Raw genomic sequence first — 12762 nt, 5'->3', positions numbered from 1 at the left:
CAGTCCCCAAAGCCCCTGACAGCAATGCCCTTCAGAGCAATAGGATTGCAGAGGTAGCCCACCGACTGAATACCCAGGACCTTCACTGGGGCTGCTAGGTGGGTCTCTGTAAGAAAGAATGAATGCAGAGGCAGGGTAGAAATGACTGTGTATTCCCTGGTTCCAAAGCGGGGCCGTGGCAGTCACCAGCGTGTCCAATGGGTCAGCAGACCAGCAGGGCCTCATCATCACTAGCCTCCAATATTGGGGAGCAGGTTGGTGGAGGGCTCCTGCAGACCCCCAGTGGCTCTGCTGAGTGGGGATCTTGGGTACCACTGGCAGTGGGAGTCTGGGGGTGGGGGTCTTGTGCCAAGCAGGACTCTGGAGGCATGTCCACAGGGGCTGGGCTGTCTTCCAGAGGATCCACACAGGCCTTTCTCTCCTTGTCCTCCGGCCTGTACTCTGGGTCTTCCAGGTTCAAGGGTGGGAGTGGCACTGAAGGCCCCACTTCGGGTGCGTGGCCAGATCCACTAGGAGGCCCATCCCCAGCCTCCCTGGGGCTGCCTGTGTCTGTATTGGGCGCTGGGGGATCTGGGACAGGCCCTGGTGCTGCCTGGAGGAGCCCATCACCCAGCACGGTCTGTGAGGTACGTGCGGCGGTCAGCAGTGGGATCTGGCCTCGAGGTGCCCGTGGCCGGTGGAAGAGCCTGTTCCAGAGGCGGCCCAGTCTGCGACGAGACGGCCCCCTGCGGGAGGCATGCCGACGCATCTGTCTTCGCATGGCTGTGCGAAGGTTCTGTATCACTGAAGCCTGAGGGTGGGGGAGCAGCTAAGGTAGGGACCGGGCCATTCACGAACGACCGAACAACCTTCTGCATACCCGCTTCCAGGCCAGGGACTAATCTGTGCTTCCCTTTCTTGACTGTATTCCCTCCCCGATCCAAACACCATAGTTCTAGCATGCCCCCTAGGCCTCCTGATCTTGGGGGAGGGGGACTCTCTGAGGTCCAGCAGGAAAGAAACCTGGGCCTTATGGGGCCCCCTACTCATGCTTATGGAGGCTCACCTGGGATGCACTGTAGACAGGAAAATCCTCAACCGGTGGTATGAGGCCCTGTGCGATGAGCTGTCCATAAGATGGAGGAGCCTCTCGTCGCACAAACTCTGCCTCTAAGCGTGTCATTTGGGTCTCAAAGGCCCTGAAAGCAACGGGCAGAAGGGAATCACGATAGGACAACATAAGAGCCGAATCTGAGAACCCCACCCCTCCATCAGGACCCCTGCATGCACACACAGAAACAGTCCTCCTGTATCGGGATGTCCCAACCCATAGCCTGGAACGTAGTGAGATTCTCTCCAGGGAAACGGAAGAACTGGGGCTCCAGGCCACCACGGGGTGCCCACCTGTACTCCTGCGTGCGCAGGGAGTAGAGTTTGAAGGCACAGCCTAGGGCAATAACAAGCAGCAGTCCGCATACTAGGCTGCCAATGAGGGCGGCGGTGATGACCTTGCGGGGCACCGCAGCCAGGCAGCCGTGCTCATCGCTGCCATCTTGGCAGTCCTCCTGACCGTCACAGCGCCATGTCTCAAAGATGCACAGGTTCGTACCACAGTGGAAGGTGCCTGGCTGGCAGGAAAAGCAGTTCTTCTCATCGGCGCCATCGGGGCAGCTTTTCTGGTTGTTGCAACGATCGGCGGGTGCATAGCACAGGCCACTACCACCCTCACAGGGATACTGGTCCGGAGGGCATGCTGGACAGCCCTGCTCATCCCTGCCGCTTGCACAATGCCACCAGCCATCACAGCGCTGTGGCTCTGAGAAGCAGCCCTGTTCCCCTGTGCCGTCGTCATCTCCCTCGCTGCTGCTCCCACATGGCTGCTCCCAAGGGAGGCAGTAGCCCTTCACCTGGTATGTGGCATTGAAGCCGTGACCAGCGCTGCGCGCACGAGCATGGTAGGCCACAGTGAGGCGGCCCTGCGCTGCTTCCAGGCTCACAGGCCTGTGGTTGCTGCGGTAGGAAAGCGTTTGCAGCAGACGGTCCCCACGCTCTCCCAGGCCTTCATACACCTGGACATAGTCATCATAACCCAGCCGGAGCTCCAGCTGCAGCAGCACACGCCTTGGGTCCTGCGTGTCCACCAGCCATGTGCAGTGAAGGTCCGAAGGCCCGCGGGCGGCGCCAAACAGGTCTGGGGAGGCGAAGGAACCGTAGAAGCTGCCCAGCCGCCGGCCACATGCTAGGTCGGGGCACCCAGCCTCGTCAGAGCCGTCGCCACAGTCCTGTGTGCCGTCGCAGCGCCGCTCCACGGGCAGGCAGCGTGTGGAGCGGGCTCCGCTGCATGGAAAGGTGCCCCCGGGGCACAGGCTGCCTGGTGGTTCCGAGGCAGGGGCTGAACAGTTACTCTCATCTGAGCCATCTCCACATTCATCCACCATGTTGCACTGCCAAGGACCAGGCAGGCATTTGCCGTTGTCACAGCGGAACTCATCTGTCTGGCAGGATGCCTGGCCCAGCTTCCCTGGAGACAAAGAGTGAGGCAGGGTGAGCCTCCTTCCAGCACTGGGTCTAAGGCTGGGAGCAGGCAAATGGGTTCAATCCCAGCTGGCCCTCTGTACAGAGAGGCAGGGCCACCTATGGGGCAGAGGCTCACGGCTGAAAGGCTAGGTTCAATATCTCAGTTAAGCTTGGGCTGAGGGCAGATTCGTCCAACAAAGTGGGGTCAATGAGGCACCACTAAACATCAGCCCCACACCCATCCTAGTATTAGCAGGGCTGGTAAAGGGGGGGCCCTTGCAGAAAACTGGGGCTAGTGGAAGAACTTGCTGGCATCACCTCGGATGTAGGAGAGGCGGAAGCCCTGGGCCTGGCCAGAGCTGGAGGCGTCTGAATGGAAGAAGATCCAGACGTGGTCACGGGCAGAGATGAAGGCTGGTGGGATGGCTGAACCGCAGAGGCGGAAGGCCTCCTGTCGAGGAGGAGCTGCTGGGCCCAGCAGGAGCCAGTCGAGGGAACACTGGTGAGACTCCTCTACGTCGAAGTTTCGGAAACTGTGGGCAGAGAGGATCCCAGGGATGGGTAGGCAGACAGGGTCCTCATGGCCCAGGACTGGCCAACAGCAGTCGAGCTGGAGCTCTGTCTCACCTAGCAGCCCGCCTTTTATCTCCCAAATTGCCTGGCCCTGTCCCCTCCCCAGGGTCCAAAGGCAGCTCCACGAGGAGTCATGGCATCCATGGGCAGCATCCATCAGTCCAGCCCTTAAACATCTCTCTTCTCCACAAGCATGCATACAGTGTCCCCAGCTCAAAACTGAGCACAGAGAGTCAGCAGCCCTCTAGCAGTTTCCCCTAAAGGGTGGTGACCAAAGGCTCAGATCCCTCTCATCCCGAGTCAGCTGGATAGCACAAACTCCCAGGATTGGGCCCCCGAAGGAAGGGCTCTGCCCGCGAGGTGACTTGATGCTGCAGCTTGGTGACCGCAAGTTGCCCGGGTGAAACGTTGGTACCAGAGCTGAGCAAAAGAAGCAATAGCAACCAGAGCAGGCCCACTCCATTCCCATCCTTCAGATCTACAAGTCATTAGACCTGGAGGGTGAGGCGGGCTTCTGGATTTCAGCATTTAGAAGTATGACAGGCAAAACCGATAGTGATCCCCTAGCCAAACGTCCCCATGACCACCTAGGTCAGGGTTTCTAGCTCCTCGGTGACGCCCTCTAGCACCTCACTCTGTTTCCCTCTGCCTGTACCTACAGCTCCCTTCCCAATGGACCACCTGAGGTCCTTACAGAAACCCTGACCTGGCTCCACGCCACCCTAGCCTCAAGCCATTCCTGCAGGGCAGAGGACAAAAACCTTTGCTACCTCAAGCAGCCAGACTTCCTCCACCAGCCCCCAAGGCTCTCTTTGGGGACCAAAAAAGACGGAATCAATAGAGGAAGAACCCAGTTCAGAGCACCCGACCAAGGAAGTGCTCAATTAAACGGTCATATGCTCACACGCACATACATGCTTACATATGGCCACACAGGTCTCTCAGATGCCTGTTTTTAACTGTGTCTACACACCTAGACACACACATACCTGTCACACACAGTACACATCACATCTGTCCACACCCACGTGTGCGCCCTCCACACGCATGGCATATACACACGTACTAGGCAGGCACACATGCTCTACTTACCTGATGGTGATCATGTCACCACGGTCACCTTGAATGTACCAGCTGCAGTTGGTGCCTGGAGGGTAGTTGAGGGGCCAGGCTGGGCTGTAGATAACCCCTCGACGTTCTGTGTGCTGTTCCAACTTCCCACTGCAGGCAGCTGTTGGAAGAAAAGGCTGAGAAATGTCCGCCCACCTTTGGGTAGGAGACAGGTTTCATGCGGGTGCCCCTGCTCATGGCTTGAACACAAAGTTTTCACTAAGTCCAGTCAGTCCAGTTCAAGCATCATGGAAGCCGTGTGTGGGTGGAGTTCAAGGAGGAACCACTCAGACTTAAGGCAGTGCAACCCTATTCGTGTGGTATACTTGATCCTCTGTGTCCAGCCCGTGGCTTGCCCCTCATCTCATTGGGGGTAAGAGCAAGACGCTTTTCATCCCCCTTAGCAACCCACATGCAATGTGAGGTCTCAAGATCTCAGCTTAGTGGATGTCTTGCACATAGGCCTTTGATACACAGGCCTGCACAAGCCGCTTAATTAGGGTTCCCACATGCCCATGTGGAACACACCCCAGGGATGCCGGAGAGATGGTTATGTGATGAAGAGCACATGCTGCTCTTGCAGAGGACCTAGGTTCAATTCTCAGCACCAACACGGCTGCTCACAACCATTTGTATAGCTCCAGTTCCAGGGGATGCATTCCCTCTTCTGATCTCCATGGGCCTCTGCACCCACATGGTGCATAAACGTACTCACATAAAATTAAATAAATAAATATTTTGAAATGACAGGGCCCCAGGGAAAAGAAAGGCTTTTTATCACCTTTATCATCTATATATGTTTACTGGACATCTACTATGCACCAAGCAAACATAACAGGCATAAATAAGCAAGACTGAGAATCCTCCCTTCGGATCTCACAGGTTGGGGAATGAAAGCACATAGAATTTATACAGAGACCCTGGTGACATGAAGGGAGGTAGCAATTTCCAGACATGGCTGCAAGTGTAGTCTGGGTCTCATTTCACCTGGAATGAAATTGGGATTTGGGGCCTGGAGAGATGGCTCAGTATTTAAGAGCACTTGCTTCTCTTCATGAGGACCAGTGTTTGGTTCCCAGCATCCACAGTGGGCAACTCATAACTACCTGCGTCTCCAGGTCCAGGGGATCTAATGTCCTCTTCTGACCTCCCGCACACATGTGTACAACCCCTCATCCTCCAGACATACACATAAGTAAAAAATAAATCTTTTTCTTTATTTAAAATTTGGGATTTTATCTAAATATTTATGAAAAAAAAACCCTAACCAGATAAAGAAATAGAGGCCCAGAGAGGGTAAATGATTTCCAGGTCACACAGCTAGCAAGTGTCAGGGGCAGGATCCACCTGATTCTTTGGTGGGCTCAGCCTCTTACTGCAGGTCCTGAGTTTGCAAGCATTTATAGAGTGTCAACTCTATAAATCTATGATGTATGCCACATCACAGATGAAGATAAAGCATCATTGGTCATTATGAGTCAGAGACCCTACGCCTGCCCTGTTGTATGGGGTCTCCCACAGCCAGGCAGGACACCCTTGTACTTGGCTACATCCCTGCCACGACCCCTCAAACATTTCTCTTATCCAACCTGTCACAAAGGCTAGACCCACTTTACAGATGGAAGAGCAAGGCTCGGGAAGCAAAGAGTGACTCTTTTTCTCCAAGTCTGCATCCTCATCCTCCCACTATAGACATCTGTCATGTTGCCTCTGAAACTGCATGCTCTCACGCTGTGTCCCGAGTCTGGGACGCTGCTGCAAGAGGACCTCACTCCAATGCTGTGCATCTCAATCCCTTAGGAAGAAGACCTGTTTGCCTGTCTACCAAACTTCCTTATATCTCCTGTATCCTCGCTTCCCTTATACCCAAGATCCCTCTCATGGAAGGAGCTATCCCCTTCACCCCCTTTCAGCTTCAGTTCTGTGGGTCCCCTTCATAGGAAACCCCACATACTAGGTCACCCCCAGTGGAGCTCCTAATCTTTGCCCCTCCAAACCTCCTCAGCCTCTATCACAACAATGACCTCCCTCTTGTTCCAGAAATTGTTTAATTACAAGTCCCCATAGGAGGGCAGGCTTGGACGCTCTGCTCTGACACCCAGGGGCCAGCACAATGCCTGACATACCAGTTGATGCCCAGCATGGACTACTGATGGTCAGCCTAGCACCTTCTGAGCTTCCTAAGGGAGTGTGATCGCTCTGCCATCCATGACCATGGGGGTTTTGGCTATCCATTCTACTCACGAGAGCATCAAAGAGAAACGAATCTTTAAACAAAGTGTGGTGGCACACACCTGTAATGCTAGCATTCGAGAGGCTAAGGCAAGAGGATCCTGAGTTTCAGGCCAGCCTGGGCTACATAGTGAGTTCTAGGCTAGCATGAGCTACATGAGACATTGAGGAAGAAAAGGGAAGGAAGGAAGGAAGGAAGGAAGGAAGGAAGGAAGGAAGGAAGGAAGGAAGGAAGGGAGAAAGAATGAAAGTGAAGAGATAAATGATAGGTAGATAGATAGATAGATAGATAGATAGATAGATAGAGGATAGATAGATAGATAGATAGATAGATAGATAGATAAAGGAAAGAGGGACTTGAGGGGGGAGATGGGAAGGAGAAGGAAAAGGGGAAGGGCAAACAAAGGGAGGGAAGGAAGGCTATCTTTGTCCCTAATGTGGGGGTGGCTATCCTCAGAGTTTCATCCTTTATACCATCAAGAATCCCAGCTCAGGAAGGTACGAGCCAGTTCCTTTGCTCCGGATGCTCACGTGTGGCCCTAGGATGCAGCCTCTCCAATCTCAGGTGCTTTACCAAGGAAACAAGAGCCAAAGCTAGCAGAGCAAGGTCTCAAGAGAACGTGCAGGGTTCCCCCAGCCTGGGCCTGACTCCTCTTGGCAGAGAAAGCCACTAACTAGGGACACTTGTGGAGACATATGCATGCACCTGAAGTGACCTGGAGAATTTCTCCTTCTTGAAGTGCAGGGTGGGTGGTTCCTGGGTAGGCAGAGCCTAGTGAGATTGGGGGTGTCTCTTCCTTGCACACAGAATTGATCAAGGTTCTAAATCAACATCTTGCTGCCTTCCTGCCTCAGCCAGACAGTCATCTCTATATACCACATCTGGCCATTTATTCAGGGTTTAGGTGACCTGTCTGTCTAGATGACTGGACCACTGCCAGCCCACCCCAACCTTTCCACAAACCCTCTTTTCTATAACTCTCACAGTGTGTCATTGTTAACTGTTTCTTCTTCTTTGGGGGGTGTCACGAGTCCTGAACCATGATTCTATAGCCACTACCTGGGTCTTACATCAAGATGGAGAAACGGTCTGCTCTAGAATCTGGGAGCTCCATGAAGGGCTCTTGTCTGAGTTGGCAATAAGCTTGGAGATGTGTCTAGCTTAGCCAACAAACCCTAAAACCCAGGTCTCTATGACAGCAGCTTCATCGGCACCCTGGGGCCCAGACCTAATCTGTCATGGCCATATGTAGCCTTGTAGAAGGATACCTACCGTGGTCATATGTATCCTTAGAGAAGGATACATTGTATCCATCTGTAAAACAGTCAGTGCCTGTTGCATGCTGTGGTTGAAAGAATTTAGCAAGTGAGTCTTGGAGGCAGACAGTCATGTAATGGAACAGAACAATGGGGCAGAGGAGTCTACAGGAATGTCTTGTGGAAAGTGAGGATTTGACAGGCTACATAAAGGTTGATGGTCAGAGCGGAGACAGCAGGACTGTGTTTGGGGGATGCTGGTATTGGAGAGAACCCTGAGGGCATTTGGGGGGTCAGGGAGGTCCCTCTGAGCTTTAGGCAGAGGCCAACCTTTGCTCTAAGAGATTGTCTGAGCTCTCAGTGGCAAAGTAGGAAAGGGTTGGGCAGCAGTTTTATAGGCAGTGTCATTAGTCGTGGGTCCAAAGCACGGTCAAATCCTCCTGAGAGGACAGGGGCAAGGCCTGATGCAGCACAATTTGTAGATCTGATTTCCAGAGGCTATCAGTAACCTGGACAACCCGCCATAGTAACCTGACAAGAGGAAGCCAGGCTCCACTCATCCCCAGGCAGGTGGCCAAGTGTCTAACTGAGGAGAAGACAGTGTGAACTTTACCCTAGGATCACAGAGGGAAGCAGGAGGTAGTGCAGGACTCAAGAGGTAGTCTTTTGACCCAGGGAATGCCTGACACAGAAGGAGCAAGGGATAGGCTGAGGTATCAAAATCTATCCGGTGTGGACTGAGAAAGGGTTGGGAGATGGTAGGAAGATACCGAAAATATTTGGAAATGCTGTCATGGGGCCCACGCTGGGAGGGGTCAGCTAGGCCAGGTAAAAGCTGGTCAGCAATGCCCGAGGGGTCAGAGGTGGATTTCAGGGAGACGAGGGCCCACCCTGCTACTTGTCATTGCCAGGTAAGCTGTGCTTTTAGCTCTCCAAATCAAGGGTGCCACGCACGGGCATCAATGTGTGAACAACCACCTCTGGAGATGAGCATGGGGTGTGCAAGGCCTTAGGTCTTGTCCCTCAAACATTGCTTTTGCAAACCTGGGGAACACATCTGGAGTGCCCCACCACCCACCAGCAGTTGAAGGACTGGTCTCTGGTTCATGCAAGATACCAACCTCCTTTCACCCCACTTTCCCACCCCCTGCCTCCCAACCCCGCTTCCCCACACTGTACCCTGGCCACAGACACCTGACCCAGTCAGTGCTTTCCTGGAACCAGGATGTGAAACTGGGCTGTCCTTTGTGGTCAGTACATCAGGCAGGGCTGGGCTGGTCAGTGCTGACTATGGCAGGGCCCTGGGCCAGCCTGGGTCAGCAGAGGAGGCCCAGCTGCGGAAAAACACAGAGCTGGGGTACAGAGAAAGTTATGGGGGACAGAAACCCAGTCTTCTATGGGGGACAGAAGCCCAGTCTTCTAGCTGGGTAGAGCGATTGGCCCCCATGAATGCCTCCCTGACACCTCTGCCTGCCCTCCCCCACACTCCTTGTGATCACCAGACAGATCTACCCACCTTGAGTCCCAGTGGGCTCAGTGGCAGCCTGAAACCCGAAACCCCACGTAGCTCCTGCTTTGCCTGTGGCACAAGAGACAACAAACAAGTTCCAGGTCCCCAGACTTGAGGTCACACATCCTTGCTGACCACACATACCCTGAAGCAGCTTAACTTGTTCTTATCAGTTATTCAGACTTTGGTACCCTGGGCTTACTTTTGAGACAGGGTCTCTCTGTATAGCCCAGGCTGGTGTGGATCTTGCAATCCTCCTGCCTCAGCCTCCCCAGTAATAGGATTACAAACATGCAATACCGCACCTGGCGCTAAAACATCATTTTAGGGTTTGCTGGAGATGGCCATATTTTGACTAAATGAGCAAGAGATGGTGAGGTTTACTTGGTATTTCAGTGATAGCACAGGCTACCTCAGTTGTCTATCTTACAACAGTTTTATCTCACAAAAAAGAGTGGCAGCCCCACCTCCATCGAGGATAAGTATCCATGGCTGCTCTTCCCTCTCTGGATGTCAGAGTTCAAAGATGGCATTAGATGGCCAGCCAACATTGACAGGCAAGAGGCCAACACAGGGATCCACACTGCTTTTTCATACCCTGTGTCAACCTCTCTGCTGCAGGGTGGCTTACCTGGAACAAGCCTTTCACATGCAAAGCAGTAAATCCTTATCCCCATCCCCCGACCCCCTCCCCCCACACACACACACAAGCCAATGTCCTCTCTGCCTTGAAGCATCTCAGGGTTACATACTACCTGCCAGAGCCTGCCCTAGAATTTGCCTCCAGAATTACTCTAACTGGCCATTCTAAGCTGCCCAAGCTGTTTGCCTGATTGCTTTGCCTCTCTCCTGGAAATTCCAGTGAAAGTTGGGGTTTCTGCCTTCCCCTCATTCTAAGATAGCCTGGCAAAACCTAACACTGAATCCAGGCTAGACAAGTGCTCTACCACTGAGCCATGCCCCTAGCCCCTCACTGGGGGATTCTAGGCAGAAGCTCTACCACTGAGCCACGCCCCCAGCCTCTCACTGGGGGATTCTAGGCAGGGGCTCCACCACTGAGCCACACCCCAGCCCCTCACTGGGGTATTCTAGGCAGGAGTTCTACCACTGGGCCATGCCCCCAAACCTTACTGGGGGTTTCTAGGCAGTGCTCTACCACTGAGCCATGCATGCCCCAGGCCCTCACTGGAGGATTCTAGGCAGGGGCTCTACCACTGAGCTATGAATGCCCCAGGCCCTCACTGAGGAATTCTAGGCAGGTGTTCCACCACTGAACTATATCCCCAGCACTTTAAAAAAAAAAATGTTTTAGACAGAGTCTCACAAACTTAGCCAGGCTTTCCTTGAACTCGTTCTGTAACCTTAGGTAGGCCATAACATCAACTTTTCTGCCTTAGTCTTCTGAGTGTCTGGAATTACAAGCCTGTGCCATCAAACCAGTCTTAAAAATCTGATTTTTTTTCCTTAATGGTACTGACCTCCATGGCACCATTAATATTACCTCTAGGCATTATTTTAATACATGAGCATCCAGTGTCCCTAAGGAACCCCTTAGCCCACAAGAGGCACAATCTATCAGCTGTACAGGGCTTTTGCCAGTTTGCAGTGATACCAAGTCTCAGATCTCTTCTGAGCATCTTGGGGCCAGGTTTGAGGTAGTCTGGCAGTTCACCTATCTTACCAAAAATCAATGTCACTAACTTTAAACTTGCTCAAGACCAACAGCTCCTTTGTGGTGCTGTGAAAACACACTGGTAAAGGTTTCCCAACTTTGGCCATGGGGTACAGACATCCTCAGAGGTTGCTAACCCAGGGCAGGTAGAAGAAAGGCTTACTCACCTAAGGCGGGAACTGCACTGCTGAGCCTCCCAGTGAGAAAGAGGTTCACTATGGAAGACATAAAGAGGTATCAGTAGGGGACAGTAGCTCTTGGAATTCAGGGTCCATGTCTGGGCTAGGAGTGAACACAGGAAAACACAGCTGAAATTAAGATGCCCCTCTTCATCTCACTTGGCATGGTCCAGGTCACTGTCAGAGACTCTCTCCTTCCCACCGCTGTTCCTTCTGGGACAGGCAAAGGCAAGGAACTCAGAGGGTCTCGGGACAGAGACAGCAGTGTGCTAGCTCGACTGTGTCACCCTGTGTCATGATGACACCCGTGTCACAGAATTCAGTGGTTTCCTCTGAGGCTTGAGGCTACCCATCACATAAGCTCATTCCTAGGAGGTGGCCTCCTACCACCTTGAAAGACTTCCTACTTTGATGGACATTTGGGGTGACAATACCATCATCTTCCCTGCATCCCACTGTCCTAAAGGCGAGCCCTCCTGATACTGTCACAGTAAGTGTCCACCTCAACAGGAACGTCCCTTGCTTCAGATGGCTCCAGGCTGAGACAGAGTCTAGGCCAAGTGAGAAGAAATCTAAACTTCCTGGGAACCAGGGTGCCCCTTCCCTGATTGAGACATTCATCTCAGGAGCAGTGATTCTACATTTGATGAAGAAACAGGGGCATTCACCCCATCTGTACCCCCAGGGCATTCTGGCTCTGTTAGACCCAGACAGGGACATCTCCTGAGCAAGGAAGCTCTCACCTCTACCCTGTCCACTTGGGAAACACAACAACCAGGACCCACCATGACCACCATGACCACCGGCAGCCTGTGAAGCAGGAACTCTGGGCATATATGCCACTGCTTAGATTAGCTCACATAGCCTGCGCAGTAGTCCTCTCCCGGACACTCACCCTTCTCTATTCCTGGGGGCCAGACGAGAGTTAGAGTTTAAAATGAAAGCGCGCCCTCACACCCTTCACAGCTTGTCCTCTCAGTGGTTTTAGAGAGCCTGGGCCCTCAACAGTGATATCATAGGGTGTCCCCTAATGACCCAGCTCTTCTAAGGGCCTCCCTCCTTCATCAAGGTAAATAAAGAGCCATGTGGGTTGGGGATTTAACTCCTTCCTTCCCCCCCCTCCTGCAATGGGCTCTGGGAAGGTAGACAGAAAATATTCCTGGTCAGGGAAGGAGCCTTCTAACCCAGGTTCCAGTCCTAGTGGGTTCTTGGCCCTTCCCAAAACAGACTCCCACCCTCCATCAGGGATGAACCGACCTATGACCATCTGGGTCTGGGAAGACACAATGGGAAAATGAGTTTTCACATCTGCCCCGCCTCGAGCCCCCATGCTGAGTCCCCATCTTTTGGCTAGCTCCCAGGCCTGCCCAGGACTCCAGGCAGGAAACGCTTCCTTCTTCAGGGAGCAGTAGTCCAGGCCTTTGTCCACAGCTCTGGAAGCCAGAGCACAGCTCAGACAGGCCGGGCTGGAAAGCGTCAGGAAGACCCCAGCCTCCCCCAGGAACCCAAGACCAGCGTTCTCGTCCCCCCAGCTCCGGGCCCGGGGCTCTGCTGTTGTAGAAGGCTCCCTCCTCCGAAGCCCAAAGCTGCCCGGGTGCGGAAGCCATCGCAGTGCGGGCTCCAAGCCCTCCCACCCCGCTCGGCCCCTCGCGGCCCACTCACCCAGGCAGACGACTGCGAGCGGCGCCCTGGCGCCCGGCGCCCCCTCCGGCCCCGCGGCCGCGCGCTTCTCC

At 53.7% G+C, this 12762-nt stretch overlaps 1 protein-coding gene across 1 annotated transcript in view; it reads right to left on the bottom strand.

Annotated features, from left to right (window-relative positions):
• Window positions 1–130: 130 nt before the first annotated feature.
• Lrp3 (LDL receptor related protein 3) overlaps window positions 131–12762 on the bottom strand; it is a 14036-nt gene continuing 1404 nt past the window's right edge. Inside the window, exons 4-11 of the mRNA XM_028754200.1 lie at window positions 12692–12758; window positions 11018–11065; window positions 9185–9247; window positions 4162–4300; window positions 2815–3029; window positions 1384–2500; window positions 1046–1178; window positions 131–790 (exon numbers count right to left, since the gene is read on the bottom strand). Coding sequence (XP_028610033.1) covers window positions 203–790; window positions 1046–1178; window positions 1384–2500; window positions 2815–3029; window positions 4162–4300; window positions 9185–9247; window positions 11018–11065; window positions 12692–12758 — 2370 coding nt within the window. The 3' untranslated portion in view covers window positions 131–202. The remainder of the gene's footprint in view (window positions 791–1045; window positions 1179–1383; window positions 2501–2814; window positions 3030–4161; window positions 4301–9184; window positions 9248–11017; window positions 11066–12691; window positions 12759–12762) is intronic.

This window comes from Grammomys surdaster, unplaced genomic scaffold, assembly GCF_004785775.1.
Source record: "Grammomys surdaster isolate TR1022 unplaced genomic scaffold, NIH_TR_1.0 125984, whole genome shotgun sequence".
Lineage (NCBI taxonomy): Eukaryota > Metazoa > Chordata > Mammalia > Rodentia > Muridae > Grammomys > Grammomys surdaster.
The sequence above is the reverse complement of the archived record's forward strand: the minus strand, read 5'-3'. Positions and strand labels throughout refer to the sequence as shown.